A 16,210-nucleotide genomic window follows, 5' to 3' on the forward strand; every position below is an offset into this window, starting at 1 on the left:
GCCTGCTGTATCCGTGCGTACTGCACCAATTTGCGGGTACCTCCAGAGGCGAGTACCCTGTGCAGGGAATGCAGGCAGCCTTCGTTACGGCACGATAGTTTGTGCACCAACCTCTTTCTGTGGTGATTGGTGGCAGGTCAATTGCAGAAGGGGAGTGCATTGCACATGGCATTAATATTTTAACATAGCATGTACTGTGGTGTGTTGCGTGTGGTAAGCCCGTATCCCCTTACATGCATGGCTGGAGGCCTTGCACCGACAACTTTGTGCCCTGGTTGCAAGTAGGTTTGACATTGTTGTCTTGTGTTTGGATTGTCAACATTGCATACATTGTTGATTCCATGAGTTTGGTGCTTGTTAGCACATCCTACAGTGTCTACTCCATGGCTGGAGCTCATGGCTCTGCAGTGTGTCAACTGGGTGCAGTCTTTAAATGCTGTGTTCATAGAAGTGGATAGGGTTCAATTGCATATTTCATCGGCTTGGGTTGTGTCCATTGCGCAGAGTGCTGACTACTGTAATGCACTATGAAGTATTGGTTTTGCACACTTAGCAGAGTGCTGGGAGCAGGGCCACTGTTGTGAAGATGTTGTGGTTCGGTTGGCAGTAACACCATAGTATGGGTGTGAAGGTGGGTACGGGTGCCGTAGGCTGTGTTATCTTTCTAGATTCTGCTAACTGTTCCATGTTTCTATGCATAACTTTATTTCGGTGCAGAGGTTGGGTAGGAGTGGGGGTGGCTGTGGTATGTTTGTGGATTGTGGTAATTGGACACATGTTCGCATGCATGGCTACAATATGTTGCGGTGTGTGTGGCCAAGGCCTAGGCTCTTGGGTGCATGGCCAAAGGCCATAGGCTGTAGGCCATGCACCCAAGAGCCTAGACCTGGACCACACCCATCGCAGCCATGCAGTTTTTACTCTGCATCTCTCAGAGGGTGGTGACCTTTAAAGAATGGTTGTGGATCACATTTTATACTTAGTAGTGCACCAGAAGTGAGCAGACATGCTGATATTGTTGGTTCCATGGGTGAGGTGAGTGTTGGAACATCCTACAGTTTTCGGTGTATGACTGGAGATTCTGCAGTGAAAACTCCTGCAGTGTGCCCACTGGGTACAGTGTTGGAATACTGTCAGGATAGAAGAGGGTAGGGTTGAGCTGGATCCTCTATGTTGATGGGTACTCTCCTTTGTGCAGATTGCTGGGAGAAGGCCCAATGTTGTGATGATTTTGTGGTTTGGTTGACAGTGACACAATACTTTGTGAATGGAAGTTGGTAGGGGTGCCGGAGGCTGTGGTATGTTTGTGGATTCTGCTAACTGTTACATGTTTCCATACATCACTGTGTTAGAGTGCAGGGGTTGGGTGGAAGTGCCGGTGGCTATGTTACGTTTGTGGATTGTGGTACCTGGCCACATGTTCACATGCATGGCTCCATTATGTTGTGCTGGGTGTGGGCAAGGCCTAGACTCTTGGGTGCATGGTCAAAGTCGTGCTGGGTGCCGCTCTGGATGATTTTGGATACTGAAATCATGGATGGTTTTGCAGAACTTTCTACTGGACATGCTTTGGAAGCACACATGACCTGTACTCTGAGTTTTTAACAGTACATACAGAGTGCTGTACAGAAATTATAATGTTGGATGCAGATGTCTTGGAAGTGATTGGTGCATTTGTGTGTGAATATTTCACAATACCCAATGAGGGAGTGCTGCAAAAAGAACAGTGAAAAGGGAAAAAGGACTGTCCCTGCTTTACTGTAGCTTGGAAAGCGCACGTGCCACATCCTGACCTTCTGAGCATGGTGGGCATGGAAATGGAACAGTGGGGATTATCCAATCAGGTGTTCACGGTGTGGTTCACAGGAAGGGGTGGTACTGTTTTTCCCACTACTCTGTGTAGTGAGGTTGGCAGAGATGGAGAGAAGTGCAGTGCTGATCGTGGGTTATACCTTTGTGCAAGATATGCACAGGTATGCCGTGCAAAGAGGCATTGCTGCTAATTTCAGTTTTGAAGGAATGGAGGCTTTGTGGTGCCATTGCGGCGGTATGGTTCACCTTTGCAGATATGTGGCCTCTGTCGCTATTGTTGATGTTGTCCTGGTGCATTATGGAGGTCTACATTTGGGTTACATGTCGTGTGGACATTTGCTCCATCACCTGAAGAAGTTGATGAATTCAGTGATGCATATTTTTCCCACTGCAAAGGTGATTTTTTCTCATGCATACCACCAAGAGGAGAATGGGACCATGCTGGTGTCATTTGTCCCCAGCCAGAGCTCAGAAGGTGTCTTATAAACAGAAGCATGCATGAATATATGTGCACTGATGGGATGTTCTCCACCCACTATGAGATCATGAATTCGGAAAATATGCACTGTTTCCATGCAAATGGCATTTCTTTGACCGCCATTGGCAATGCTATTTATTTTATACTGTGCAAGAAGCGTTGACCAGCATTCAGTAAAAATGTAAGGCAGAGAAGAAAACAAGAAAAAAAATACTCTTTAGAGCCACCACTAAAGACGAAATGCCCTACCCGGTTTCAACTTTCTTCCCTACTCATGTCCCTAGTATGATAACTCTGCAGACTCTGCGGTAGTTTCAGAATTACACCTGTCACATCCAGGCCTTCTCAGGATGGCAGCCATGGCAATCAGACTTTGGAGGCTAAGGCATTGCTCAATAAGATTTCGGGCTGTGGTGTGTATGCAAAAACTGTGGTGAAGGTCTATTTGTACAGAGAAATGCGGTAGCCATGGTTCAAATGTGCAAGGTAAGTGGCAGGCATCCTGTTTGTATGCATACACTGTATGTACTTGTTTTACTTTGCTAACTTGTAGGAATTTTGTAGGAAAAACATTCGTAGCATTGTCAGAAGGAAAGAAGAGAGTTCCTGGTAGGATACTACAATGGCTGATATGGGTAAATGAAAATGCTGAACGCATATACCATTGAATTGGCACTTGATGGTAGGTGATGGGAGAAAAAACAGCATGTTTTTTAAGTACCTTATGGATGTTCAGTGGCAGATACCGTGCTCAGAGACTCTTATAACAGAGTTGTAAACATATTGTACAAAAAGTATTCATATCTCTACTTTGTGGTGATGGGTGCCTTTGTGGATGAATGTGGATGTAGACATTTTGAATAGTTTTACTGAACTTTGTACTGGAGGTGCTTTCGATTCATTCAGTCTGAATGTGTAATGGTACATATGAAGTGTTGTACAGATCTGACAGTGTTAGATGCTGATGTCTTGGCAGTGATTGGTGGATGCGTATTTAACTATTTAACAGTACCCAATGAGGTAGTGCTGGACAGAAATTGTGGAAAGGGAAGAAAGACTGCTCCTGCTTGGATCTATGTGATTATTGCGACCCTCACAATTGCGACGGCCAAAAATGGAGATTTTTTTTTAAACCCCTTCATAACGGTACTTGGGGAAGCGCACGTGCCACAGTCTGCGCTTCTCACCATGCTGGCCAATGGGAATGGGACTGTGGGGATTATCCAATCAGGTACTGAGGGTGTGGTTCACAGGAAGGGGCGGTATACTGTTTTTCATTAATCTGCGTAGTGAGGCTGGCTGTCATGGAGAGACGCACTGTGTTGATTTTGGGTGATGCCTTTGTGGTAGATCTGCACAGCTATGCCCAGGAAAGAGACTTTGATGGCAATTTCAGTTTGGAAGGGGTGGAGGCATTGTGGTGCATTGTCAATGTCCACAGTTTCGGCGTTATGCTTGCACTTTGCAGAAGAGTGGCCAGTTTCAAAACTGTTCATGTTGTCGTCGTACAGTACGGCGGGCATACATTTGGGTTACGTGGCTTGTTCACGTTTGTTCCATCAACTAAAGAGGTTGATGAATGCAGTGAAGAGGCTTTTTCCCACTGCCCAGGTGGTTTTCTGAGCCATACCACCAAGAAGAGTATGGGACTATTCTAATGTATGTTGTTCCCAGTCAGAGGCTGGAAGTTGTCTCATCAACAGAAGCATGTGTGATTTTTTTGTCCGCTCTTGGGATGTTCTATTGCAACAATGACACAGAAAACCCTATAACAACCAAAAATAAAGGTGTTTCTCTAGAAGCATCTACCAAAAAATGGCTCTTTACAGAGCCAACACTAAAGACGAAATCCTCTACACTGGTTGCAATTTATGTACCCACACCTGGGGCTTTTGAGGATGGTGGGCATGGAAATAGCACTGTGGAAGCTAAGGGATTGCGCAATAACATTTCTGGGTGTGGTGTCTACGCAGAGGAATGTCGTACAGAACTGATAGTGTTACATGGAGAGCTCTTTAATGTGATTGGTGGATGCATGTCTGACTATTTAACAGTACCCAATGAGGGCGTGCTGGAAAGAAGATAGCAGAAAGGGAAGAAGGACTTTTCCTGCTTTACTGGGGCACGGCCCTCGCGGTACTTGAGGAAGAGCATGTGCCACATACTACAATTTTCAGCATGCTGCCCATGGGAATGGGACAGTGGGGATCATCGGTACTGAGGGTGTGGTTCACAGGAAGGGGCGTTAATACTTTTCTCCATTACTGTGCATAGTGAGCCAGCTTGACATGGTTGCCATTACTTGCAAGGGTAATGTAGCATAGCAGAATTGGTCCGAAATCAATTACAGCTCAAAGCTATATGGCCCGCTGCTCTGTTCTGAAAAGCTACAAACAGAATTCAGAGCAGCTCTGGGGTCTGGCCTTTTGTAGGGCTGCTGTGAAGACCTTGCAACCAGAAAAGAGGCCTACATCATTCAACAAAATACATACATGTGCAATGGCACATTGTGGGGTGTTTGTATGCATGTACTTTTCCATTAACACTCTGTAGAGTGCAGAACCTTGCACTTTTCTGCTGTCTGAGGGTCTGGATCGTGTCCGCAAAAGAAGGGCCCATGCGCAGCGTGGGTGTGGTCGCAAGGTGACGTTGCGAATGTTCTCGATTGGGACAGCTGTCCTCAGGACGCGTTTTGGGTGCAATACTTTGTGCGCATGTCCAAAGTTGTCCTATGCACACCGTTGGGATCTCTGGACTGATTAATAGTTTGATACATGTGCGCCGATTATATTGGGACAAACTGGTTGTTTGTAGGGTATAACAGGTGGGATGTATATGTGTGCAGCTACCTGTAGGACGTTGGTGGGTGCCGCAAACTACTTAAAGTTTGTCACAAGTTTCTTTGCATATGCTGGACAGGGGCGGTCTTACCAGGAGACAGAGGAAGAAATACGTATGCGCGTAGTTGTGCAACAGACAAACGTCCGCTCCCACAACTAATTATAGGTGGTTCACAAGATGCGAACATGCCGTTCGTACTAGCGTCATACGGATGCCTTCATGTTCCGTAGGACACCTCCCTTTTGCTTAATTGTGGTCATTCCCACCAGTACTGTGCACCGCTGAGTCATAACAGGATTTTAAAAACAAAGGAAAAGCCACATATACACTCAGCAGCAATTTACATATCAACCTTTATTTCCACACATTCATAGATACTATTAGGAAAGGGAAGGGGTAGCAGAAGTGGATAAATATTGTGGGGAGTTGGCGATTTGTACAAGTTGGTCGTGAGGGGAGGAAGGGATTGAGGTATCATCGTAATGTCTCTGATCACACGGATTTTGAGGGGATGGCGGGCTGTGAAATGGGGAAGCGGTACACGTGCAGGTCGGGCATTGGTATTTATTTTGTCCATAATATGTCCTTGTATGTAATCTTTTAAGGCAGCCACATTGTTTACCAATTCCTCGGTTACCAGACATTTGGTCGAAAAAAATTGGTCGACCAGACAAATGGTCGAACCAATTTGATCGAAAACCAAGTGGTCGAATGTTTTTTTTTTTTATTTTCACCCCTTTTTTTTTTTTTTTGGGGGGGTCTCCCCTCCAACCCCCTTTTTTTTCCTAAAAACCCCTTTTTAAAAAAAACGAAAACCCAAAATATATATATATAAATAAAAAAAAAAATTTGACCATTTGGTTTTCGACCAAATTGCGTCGACCAAATGTCTTTCGACCAGTTTTCAGTCGACCAAATGTCTGGACACCCAATTCCTCCATTTTGGCTTCCAGGCTGTTCACTTTCCCATTTACAGAGTTTCTTTCCTTTCCTGTGCCCGTATGCTGTTGTGGAAGGGGTCCTGTTTGTGCTGCACTGCTTTGCTTTCCAATATGTTCTCTTAAAGAAAGAAAAATCTGTACAGAAAGCAATAGATATTACATATTTCACATTTCAGACTGCGGTGCATACCAATGGGGTTACTATCGTAAGTCATTTCGTCATGAGGGAAATTTTCTTCCAGGCACGCTAAGGTGCTTGCCATTGCTGCGTAAAAAAGAAACGTTATAGTTATCCACCATTGCATACTGCACCACCTGTGCAATTATCAGACACACTTTAGTGTGCTTACTACGTTGTAGTGACGTTCTGGTGTTAGTACTTTCCAGTCCTTACTCTAGCTGTTCGTTCTTTGTTCATATGTAAAGCAGCAGTGCGGTAAGATTGTTGAAGGCAGATGTCATTTCTCTTGTTGTTGCATTCCGTTATGGTATACTCCCTATGCCTTTGTTCTGTTTCTTTCCTAAGTACACAGTTTGTAGACCTACTCTCTTTTCCCTTAAAATTCACGTACATTGGGCTGTTTGTGTATGTTCATTGTGTTTGCTGAATGGTACCACTATGTAAGAGAACCTCCGCCTTTCTGAGCAGGTTGGAGGCCACCCGATGTCCGCGACCAGACGCATACTCTGCAACTGCTGAGCGCATTAACATGGTGCCAACGGGTTCAGTATGTTGTATGGTACACCTTTACAAATCAAGGGTTTCCTGGTAAAAACCTATGAAATTCAAACGTTGTTACAGGGACATTATGGTTACAGGTAAAACCGGAAAACCTCAGAAATTCGCTAGTTATGTTAAGCTAAGCCACCATAACTCGAGCCACCACCGTACAATGCTAAGACTAACACCCAGGACATCAGAGATGACATCACAAATGTCATTGATGACATCACTGATGACACTTTAGTTTAGGAAATTATTAATATGGCAGATTTGTCAGAATTAACAGGTAAGCCTCTTGAGTTTATTTAGTTGGTATACTTATCAAGTAGCAATAGTAAGTTATCCTTGTCTAAGGGTACTAAAATGGATCGCAAGTTAGGAAGGAGACCTATTTGGTTTAAACAGGATCATAATAAGATACATTCAACTAAATCAAAAGCCTTAGCCAAATCCATGAAAGCAAAATAGATGGGGTCCTTCCTTATAAATATAGATTTGGCTGCTATTATGTTCAGATTCAACCCTTGATGCAGGTACCAACACCATCAAGAGAAACTAAGTTGGATTGGTGATAAAATATGTTCAGCCCATTCATTGACTTTAGTCAGAATGGCTTTCAGGAATATTTTCAAAGGACTATCTAAAAGCGGTATTGTGTGATAGATTGATTAATAATATTGTACACCTTGTTTGTACATTCACATTAGGTGCAGGGACCTTTGAGAATAATTTCCAAAGTGTTTTACTATTTGGAAGTGAGTCTGCTGCCACAAAGTTGTACCAGGATTTGCCCAGGGCGAATTTTCTCCTACTGGTAAGACACAGTAGATAAATGTTTCTTTTTCTCTTATATCTCTCCTTGTACTATGTGGAGGTTTGAGAGCATCTAAGAGTTCTTTTTTTATATTGCTATTTTGGAATCACTATCAGGCCAAGACATCTTGTGTTTTAAATATGATGGTTTCACATTTTTAGACAAAGTGGTACACATGTCTGATAATAACACATCAAAACAAGTATTTCGTTCTGGGGCTTTACATTATTACATAGACAGGCTTAAAATAATGCTTGGTGCAAGTTAAATAACTTGGATATAAGTGCATCAACTGAAATGATCTCCAATTTCATCCTATTGCAATGATATTACCTTCCTGTGCCTTTAGATAAGGTATAGATTGGGATGTTGTAACCACCACTTGGTCAAATGTAAATGAGAGATAGTATTGCATGGTCACTATCTGGTCACCAACTATGATATACTCAGAGATACTGTTACACTGTGATAAAGAAATACAAATTAAATCAAAAGTGGAGTCTCCCCGGGTCCTAAAAATGTTTAATTAGCAGGATGAACGGAATGGACACTCCCATTAACCATATACGGACCCCACCCATATGTGGATAAGATTCAGTAGTTGCAAACATCTCTGTTGTACGTTTTATCCAAAACTTTAAGTGGCATTATACCATGAAATGCACACTGTGCAGTATCGAAAAAAAAGGCAGAGATCAACCGATGGGTACATTTTAGAGTTAAGATCTTCACAAACTAAAATAAGAGTTATGGGACTCATACAAGGATATTACGCCTTGCATAATTCAGAACTTAACATTAAAAAAAGGTTTTATCGTTCTTGGCTTGATGGGAAAAATAGCAGTTAATAAGAATGACTGTCTTTTAAGGAGATAATTTCAAAGTCTGAGCTATTAAAATGAATCTTAATGTATCGAACTTATCTTCAGAAACCAATGTGCAAAGAACATCTGAGTTCTGGCCTCTTTTGATGGGTGTTGACAGATTGCTTACTGCAAAACAGCTTTTATAGACTCTGGTCACATGCCCAGGTATATTGTAAAGGAAAAAAAACTTAAATTAAAAAAATAAAAACTGTAATAACATTTCCTTTTCATTAGTTCCCCGAAATCTGCAATATTCCAAGGAGGAATATTGAAAGTATTGGTAGAAAGTTGAGGTGACCTTATATGACTTTATATGACTTTTTCATATTTTGTCATTGCTGTGTGCATAACACCTGACACATCATATTTATGGAAATAGAGAATTAGATACAGCAATGTAAGACTATTGCGTCATATGCACCAGATATTGTGCAGAGGCTGCAACAAATCTATCTGCTGGCTGAGGGGGCAAAAGTAGCAAAACCGTTTATGGCAAAGCACGGACAAAAACCTCACTCGACTCACTTGGCAGAGTTATACCTATGAAACCTAATCTTGACTCACCTTCAGGTAGCTTGGAACGGGCTCAAAATATCCTCTAAGAGATGTTAAGTAGTGTAAAGAATGCAGTTAAAATAGTAAAGAAATAAAGTTTAATAAAGTTTTCAATGTAAGGTAAAATGTACAGGCAAAATACCAAACAAATGTGAGGCAAACAATTAAGGGGACCTCGAGGAAAATGGTTTTAGCTTTTTCAATGAAAGTCTATGGGGACAGCCATAAATGTTGGTTACTATTGGCATGCTGCAGGATCCACTGCGTTAGGTGAAGCTGAAATACAAATGTGGAGCTTCTAGTGTGATATAGGGCCCAACAAAGTGAAGAGGAAGTGCCAAGTGTCCTCCACCCTCCAGCCACCCCCTTCGTAGTACTGTGACTTATGATGAACAACTGAACCAGCAGAGAGCAGCGCTTGGGCTCTGCACAGTACCTATCAGAGTACAGCACCTATTGAAGTACCGACACCTAAGAAAACCTGGACAGTAAGGTACCAATTGAGAAAACCATATCTACAGTCAAGACAAAATAACAGTTGTCAGAAGGGAATACCCGAAGAAGCCAAGAAGATAATAAAGGAAGACCAATGGTGACGTCATAAGAAATCGGATGGACACACACACATAGATGATATATGACCAGAGAATGCTGATAAGAAGACAAAGTCAAAAGGAGATGCTATGGATAAGTGACATCTTGAGCCCTAGATAAAGAAGTTGACATCAAGATGAAGAAACGTATGCCACATACAAATTGAAGATATTCAGTTAGTTTAAGTGTGTACAGATGCAAGAAACCGCAAGAAGCAAAGAAATCGTGAAGCTTTCTTATGCTTAATAGTTAATAGATTGCGGCAAGCGCCAACATGTACAAATATATACCTCAAAAGCACTTTATACATGAGTATAATTCCACTACGCACATGAGCAGAATTAAACTAAGGTTACTAAACGTCTCAAGAGGAGAGTGATGCAGCAAACAAATCGAGAACTAAGACAGAATGAAATCCAGAGAGGAAGGACCATGCCAAGAAGCCAAGGTCATATCTGGCTGGAAAAGGCCATCAGTGGATACAATTAAGGAGACAAGCACAGAGTATCCTGTGCAGAAAGGTCAAGATAAGCCACAGATGGTTGAAGACTGGCAGAATTAAATCAAATACACAAAAATACATGAAGAAGAGGCTGATTTCATGGTGTCCTAGTTACGTGACAAGGCAGGCAGAAAGAGTGAGACTTTTACACCTACGCGTGCCATGCCCATACCCCTTAAAAGTTCTCGGACCAAGAAGCAGACTCAAGGCCAAACTACAAAGTAGTAATTGACACATGATCACTGAGGTGATGATTTATTGTAACATAATTGGAGGGAAGCTGCGGTGCAGACTAACTCCCTGCACCTGGCTGGTCGTTCTGCATGCAGCTAGATGTAGGTGGAAAAGTATGAATGGGGTTGTTGCCAACCACATCATAGAGGACGTGTAATCTAGGGTCCCATAGAGAGGACAGCCAATGGGACGTCATACTTTTAGTGACGTTCATAGTGGTCATTTTTAAGGTAGGGCTTAGTTGCCCCACCTGACAGTGATTTTCCAATCCCCTCTCTCCGTTACCAAATACAGATGTAGTACCTATGATAAAGTTACCTTCCTATAACCAATCACGTTGCATGTTAGGTTTTTAAGATTGCATGACAATGATGAGGAGTTTTTGCCATATATACTGTGTTTTTTTCTGAAATTAAATGGAGTTGGAAGAGAGAGAGAAGATCGAGTGGTTGCAGATGTTCATTGTACTCCCAGTTTTATGAACTTGTCATTAAACGGACTCCCTTTGCCAAACTATTGAGTTCTCATAGCTATTTGATGCATGAGTATGAATCTGCATCCCCATCTATCTCGAGGGTACTGCTACTTATCTTAAAGGACTGTTTGGAGATCCCCAGTCAGAGGGCTGGCTGGAGACCATCCAGTTCAAAGGCTGAACCATGAATGAAAGTGAATGAGAGAGGGCACCTGTGCAGGATGCTTTTGAACTGTCCATAGTTTTCATCTCTTGAACTCCTTTTAGATGTACTCTTTTCCATGAAGTTGTAATACAAACATGTTTCCCCCCACTGTGGATAACCTGACATAAAACAAATGGATTGCGATTGAATCCTCAAAGGCTTTGCGCCTCCTCTTGATCAGGCAAATCCATTAGAAAATGGCATCTGCAGTGCATGATTTTCAGCCAGCATGTATTTTATTGCAAAATAGGGAGTAACAATAAAGGGTAAAGGTGATATACACAAGTTGTTTCCAAAGGTTTTAATAATGATAACTTTTTATTTTCGTTTCAAATTTGGTTTGCTTAATTTATATGCATGTCCATAACAAAACTGATTTTACACAACTCTCATTTTTTAGTTACAATGGTGCACTTATGACAAAATTGTGCTGCATTTACCAAAAGTCGTAAAATCAGACTGCAATGTGTACTCCTGTCATGCAATGATCAATTCTTTTGCTATTTTATACAATTTTGCCATTTGATGGAATTATTGTATAACCAGATGATGTATTAAACATCAGTTTCAGGAATGTTAGATCAGTTTAGTAACTGACAATATTGTCAACAGAATATAAGAACAGTTCAAGAATGGGTTAAAATCGTGACGTACAGCAGATTTGAATTCGTTGAATGCATGTTAACGTTTGGACCATCAGAACATTATGACCAAACTATTGTTACGACCCCAAAATGTGGCAAATCATTAATGAACCACCCTTTTTTAAAATGTATTTTAAAAATATTTTTATTTAGCAGATTTTCATCTACAATTTGTCTTACAAGACACAAGTATACAGATGTGATATGTGAACATATGCATATCTAAAACTAAACATGCATTACCTTCAAAAATAGAAAGAATTGCACTGATCCTAACAAGAAGTAAATGACATCTGTATTCTGAAACACGAACTATAAACAAAGCAAAGGGAAAAAAATTGTTTATATTTAAATGTTTGCCGAATCAAGCAAATGAGTGCAGGAATATTAAACATCAAAACCACACAACAATTTTTGAGCACATTAATGTGAAGAACGTTCCCCTGTCTTAAGTCAGAGTTAGCATGATTATTTTCAGATAAGAAATTGCAGGCAGAAACAGTCTCCCAAACCTAATCTGGTGTTTTCTTTCAAAAATACTAAAGCAGCTAGTTTCTCAAATAATATCATTGTTTTCCATGCTCTATTTTTCATAGACCGATTGAAGTCCTAGACATGGCGAAGTCTCTTATGCTCCAGCTAATGAGGACATATCTTACAGTTGTGGGATTTCCCAATAAATTCTCCCCGTAGTGAAAATGCTAATGTACTAGCTCTTTTTCTTAGTTGCTCCCCACTGCACTCCTCAGCTCATTCTATAGGTCACAGTCCCTCAATCGCTCATCCAACCATATGACTGTTCAGATTATTGGCAGCACTGTGCATGGTGCCAACTATGAAGCAACAGATTCTCCTTATTGGGTGTCTGATGTATCGGAGGATCAACCCTCTTCGATAACAAAACCCTCTGAACCACAAAGAGTGTTTGGAGGACTTGTCCTGCCACCATCACAACCCACCAATCATCCCCCTTAATGGAAGTCTGTCCCTTTCCGACACACCCAGGAATTGATAAAGATTTGGAAACGGTTAACTCTTGTTCGTTCCTACCATTTGCAAAGTAAAACAAAAAAACATTGCCATGACTGGTTACCAGAACAATGATACACAAGATTATTTGGCAAAAGTTCACTTTGCGCCAACAGAATATTTTCAGTTCAAGGCAATTTCACCATGTTTAAATGAATGATCTTTCTTTTCAATAGGATTTCAACCAAAATGTCCATTTTGGATTTTCTTTGGGTCAGAGATTACAATAAGGGGTTTTGTATGTTTATACAAAGTTTGTTTAAAAGTGTTTGTGTAGGCAACGTTACAGCTCTGTAAAAAAAAATGTTTTGCTTTTATGTTTTCCAGATCACCACCATCACGGCGCAGATACATGCGAATGCAAATTCCATCCTGGAGGTTGCGTAATCGTGAAACCCCCTCCAGCAAACATGGCCTGCAGCTGCAAACGCAGTATGCTGTGGACCTGTCCAGCGGAAGTCACTGGCTGTGCCCAACCTGAAGCTTTCCATTGCAAGAACCCAGACAAGTCAATAGGAACATGCCTTCAGGGTGGTGGCGAATGTAGGGCCTACACAGATGTATGTGACTGCGAGTTTCACTCAGGAGGCTGCAGAATATCTAAAAACTCCATACCTCACACTGCTTGTAAGTGTCGCTTTATAAGTGCCTTTAAATGTGGTGGGGAAATAACAATATGTAAGGATCCAACTTCTGCCAAGTGTATGAACCCTGATGCATCTAGAGAGGCCTGTGAGCAGGGCAATGGGCAGTGCGGTGCCTACAAACAGAGGAGAAATTCAGGAAGTTGAGCATCCTAAACAGTTCTTCACCAACTGGCCTTTTTGTGGCGTTCTCTTATGAACATGCCAATTTTACAACTGGCTTTTCTGATTGCATAGATCCAAAGGTTATTCTGCATTTATTTTTCCCTTAGCTATAATTGTCCCAGATACTTGTGTACTATATACGCAGACCCCCATTTCAACATTTACATGTAGCCCCTAAAAAGAAAATCTTGGCAACATTTGAAAGAAATGCCTCAAATTCGATGCACCCAATACTTGGAGTATTTCGGATCCAACCCTTAACCAATAGTTGTCCTTTTTGGGTGGTCCATTGTGGGTTTTCCTCTCAGTCCAGACTCTTGGGCACTGTAGCAGATCTTCTTTGAAACAGCAGACCACCTTGAGACATTCTTGCCCCCCCCATGTCATCCACTAAAATATTGATGCTGTTTTACTTGACCTTTTTTTTAATTCGAAATAACCCTATGTTTTGTCAGAAATTCGACTCTTTACACTAATGTTTAGTTCACAACTGTGAATGTAACCAACCTTCCTTCATGCATTATGTGAGCTATATTGTTTGTCATCTAAGTAATGTTTTGTCCAGCTTGAGCTTCTCCAATAAACAATTTCTAGCCATAAAATGAAATGTGTGTGTGTGCATCTTCTCTAATGGGTGTTTGCTCTGCATTTAAATGACTGTCTGGGTTATACCCAAGAATCTCAAACTGATGCAGCGCAGATGGTCAACTTGCGAGGAAATCACCCTAAAACCTTCTCAAATACTTGGCCGGTGTTGCCACTGCTGTGCATAATGTTGATACGTCCCTGACCAATCCATCCTTTCCTCCCCGCACTCCCCTTTCACCTTGTTTTAGTGCAACCCCCACCCATCAGCCTTATCTGCCTGAGATATTTGCTGACAGTGAAATCTATGTCCTCACTCACTCCACAGAATCCAGGTTGGACCTCCGCTATTAGAATTGCAAGGTAGCCTGCTCAACTTGGGGGGTGCTCAATTTGATCGCACTTCCATTGTCAGTGTCCTACAAGACTTTGAAATGTGCTTTCTTTTATAGGAAGAACTCAACAATGCCTTTGAAAGACTGGGACATCACAGATAAATATTTTGAGGATAGGGATAATAGAAATAAGAATCAGAAACATCTGAATGGGGATGCTTCAATCGGTTAAGAGTGAAGGAAGCAGTAAGACAGAACACAAGGCTAGCCCCTTGAATAGCATGCTTAGCAGCGGAGTCGGAGAAGATGCCCCAGGAATGATAAAACCCCAAAAGTGAAAATAGAGATGGTCAGGTGAGAATGAGGGGACACACCAATTGTGAAATTAACTCAGAGGGGTAGCAGACTAATGGGGGAATAATTAAACCGAAAAGGGTTGTCAAAGTGGGCAGCCTCTGCACAAAAAAGGTTCTGCTCTCTCTCTGAAAAAAAAGTGGGTAGGCAGCTAATGACAATAAAGTGAATGCTTGGGAAAAGGGCAACTGCCACCTCCAAGAGAAGTTCTGAAGTGGAGCATGCTTAATGAGAAATAACATGATCCTTCTATGTTGATGAAAATCCATAGACAAAGAGGGTCAGGGCACAAGTTCAGAGAGTGAAAGGGCAACAACCCAGAGGTGGTGTGGCAGGAGTGGAGCTGGAATTCCGATGGATCACAGAGGTGAAAAGCGAATATGGAACAACAAAGTGAAAATAAAAACCAACCGGAGGATCAATGGAAAGCTTTGTCAAGCAGCATACTAATGCCAGAGTGAAAGTCCCAGCAGAGATCCGAAAGTGATTCGGGAGAGGAGGATAAGCTCAGGGGCAACGTTCTCACCTTGGAAGCAAGACAATCAATTACTTTAATATTTGTCTAACTCTTCTAGAATCCATTATAGCTTGAACCTCAAACTCTAGATTGTCATCCATCACAATGGTTTTAGGATTTGTTATTGGTATGGTAGATTTAACTTCACATTTAAAAAAAAAACTGTGAAACAAAGAGGGTATACTACTTAAGTGTAGTTGTCTTAGTCTTACTATTAGTGGGTTGACCACCTTTACTACTTCAAAAGAGTGCAAAGCTTGGGAAATAGCCCGGGATCTTAAGCAAGATGGTAGAAAGCCAGGCGCGCTATCCTGTACTCCATGTAATATTGAATGAGCTTCTTTGCTGGCAAATGTCTTGCATCTGAGCTTGGTTTGCTGTACATGAGTAACCACATCCCTCTGGACATCCTATATCGTCTTGATTCTGTCCCTGACCTTTGGCATGTCTCCTCTGGTACGTCATGCTGGAAAGGCTCTCGGATGGAACCAGAAAGTGATATAGAATGGGAAGTATTTGATTCAATGGTGCCCTCCATTATTGTACACAGATTCTGCTCATGAAACCCACCTAGCAGATTCATCCTGGTGTTGTGTTAGGCAGCATCTTCTATTGTTCAAACTTCTGGTCCACCCTCTTAGTGTGAATTTCAGACTTGGGATGATAAGTTGACAACTTATTGTATGAGTGCCTATCTTTTGCCACAACCCATTAAAAAATCTAGGCATACACAATGATCCCATATCTGAAATAACAACATCTGGGAGACAAAGGGGACAACATATTTTTTGCAATATTATTTTTGCTGCTTGTATTGCTCAATGTAAGTTATTCAGTCATGCAAAGTGGGCTCACTTAGTCAAGGAGTCAACCACAGCCAAAATTGTGGTGATCCC

The 16,210-nt window shown here is 41.7% G+C and overlaps 1 protein-coding gene across 1 annotated transcript in view; it reads left to right on the forward strand.

Annotated features, from left to right (window-relative positions):
• The window catches only part of LOC138520108 (uncharacterized), a 50,176-nt gene extending 36,046 nt beyond the window's left edge, over positions 1 to 14,130 (forward strand). The window contains exon 8 of the mRNA XM_069632616.1: positions 13,042 to 14,130. Coding sequence (XP_069488717.1) covers positions 13,042 to 13,505 — 464 coding nt within the window. The 3' untranslated portion in view covers positions 13,506 to 14,130. The remainder of the gene's footprint in view (positions 1 to 13,041) is intronic.
• Positions 14,131 to 16,210: the final 2,080 nt, after the last annotated feature.

Source organism: Ambystoma mexicanum, chromosome 13 (assembly GCF_040938575.1).
Source record: "Ambystoma mexicanum isolate Mex_15411 chromosome 13, UKY_AmexF1_1, whole genome shotgun sequence".
NCBI lineage: Eukaryota > Metazoa > Chordata > Amphibia > Caudata > Ambystomatidae > Ambystoma > Ambystoma mexicanum.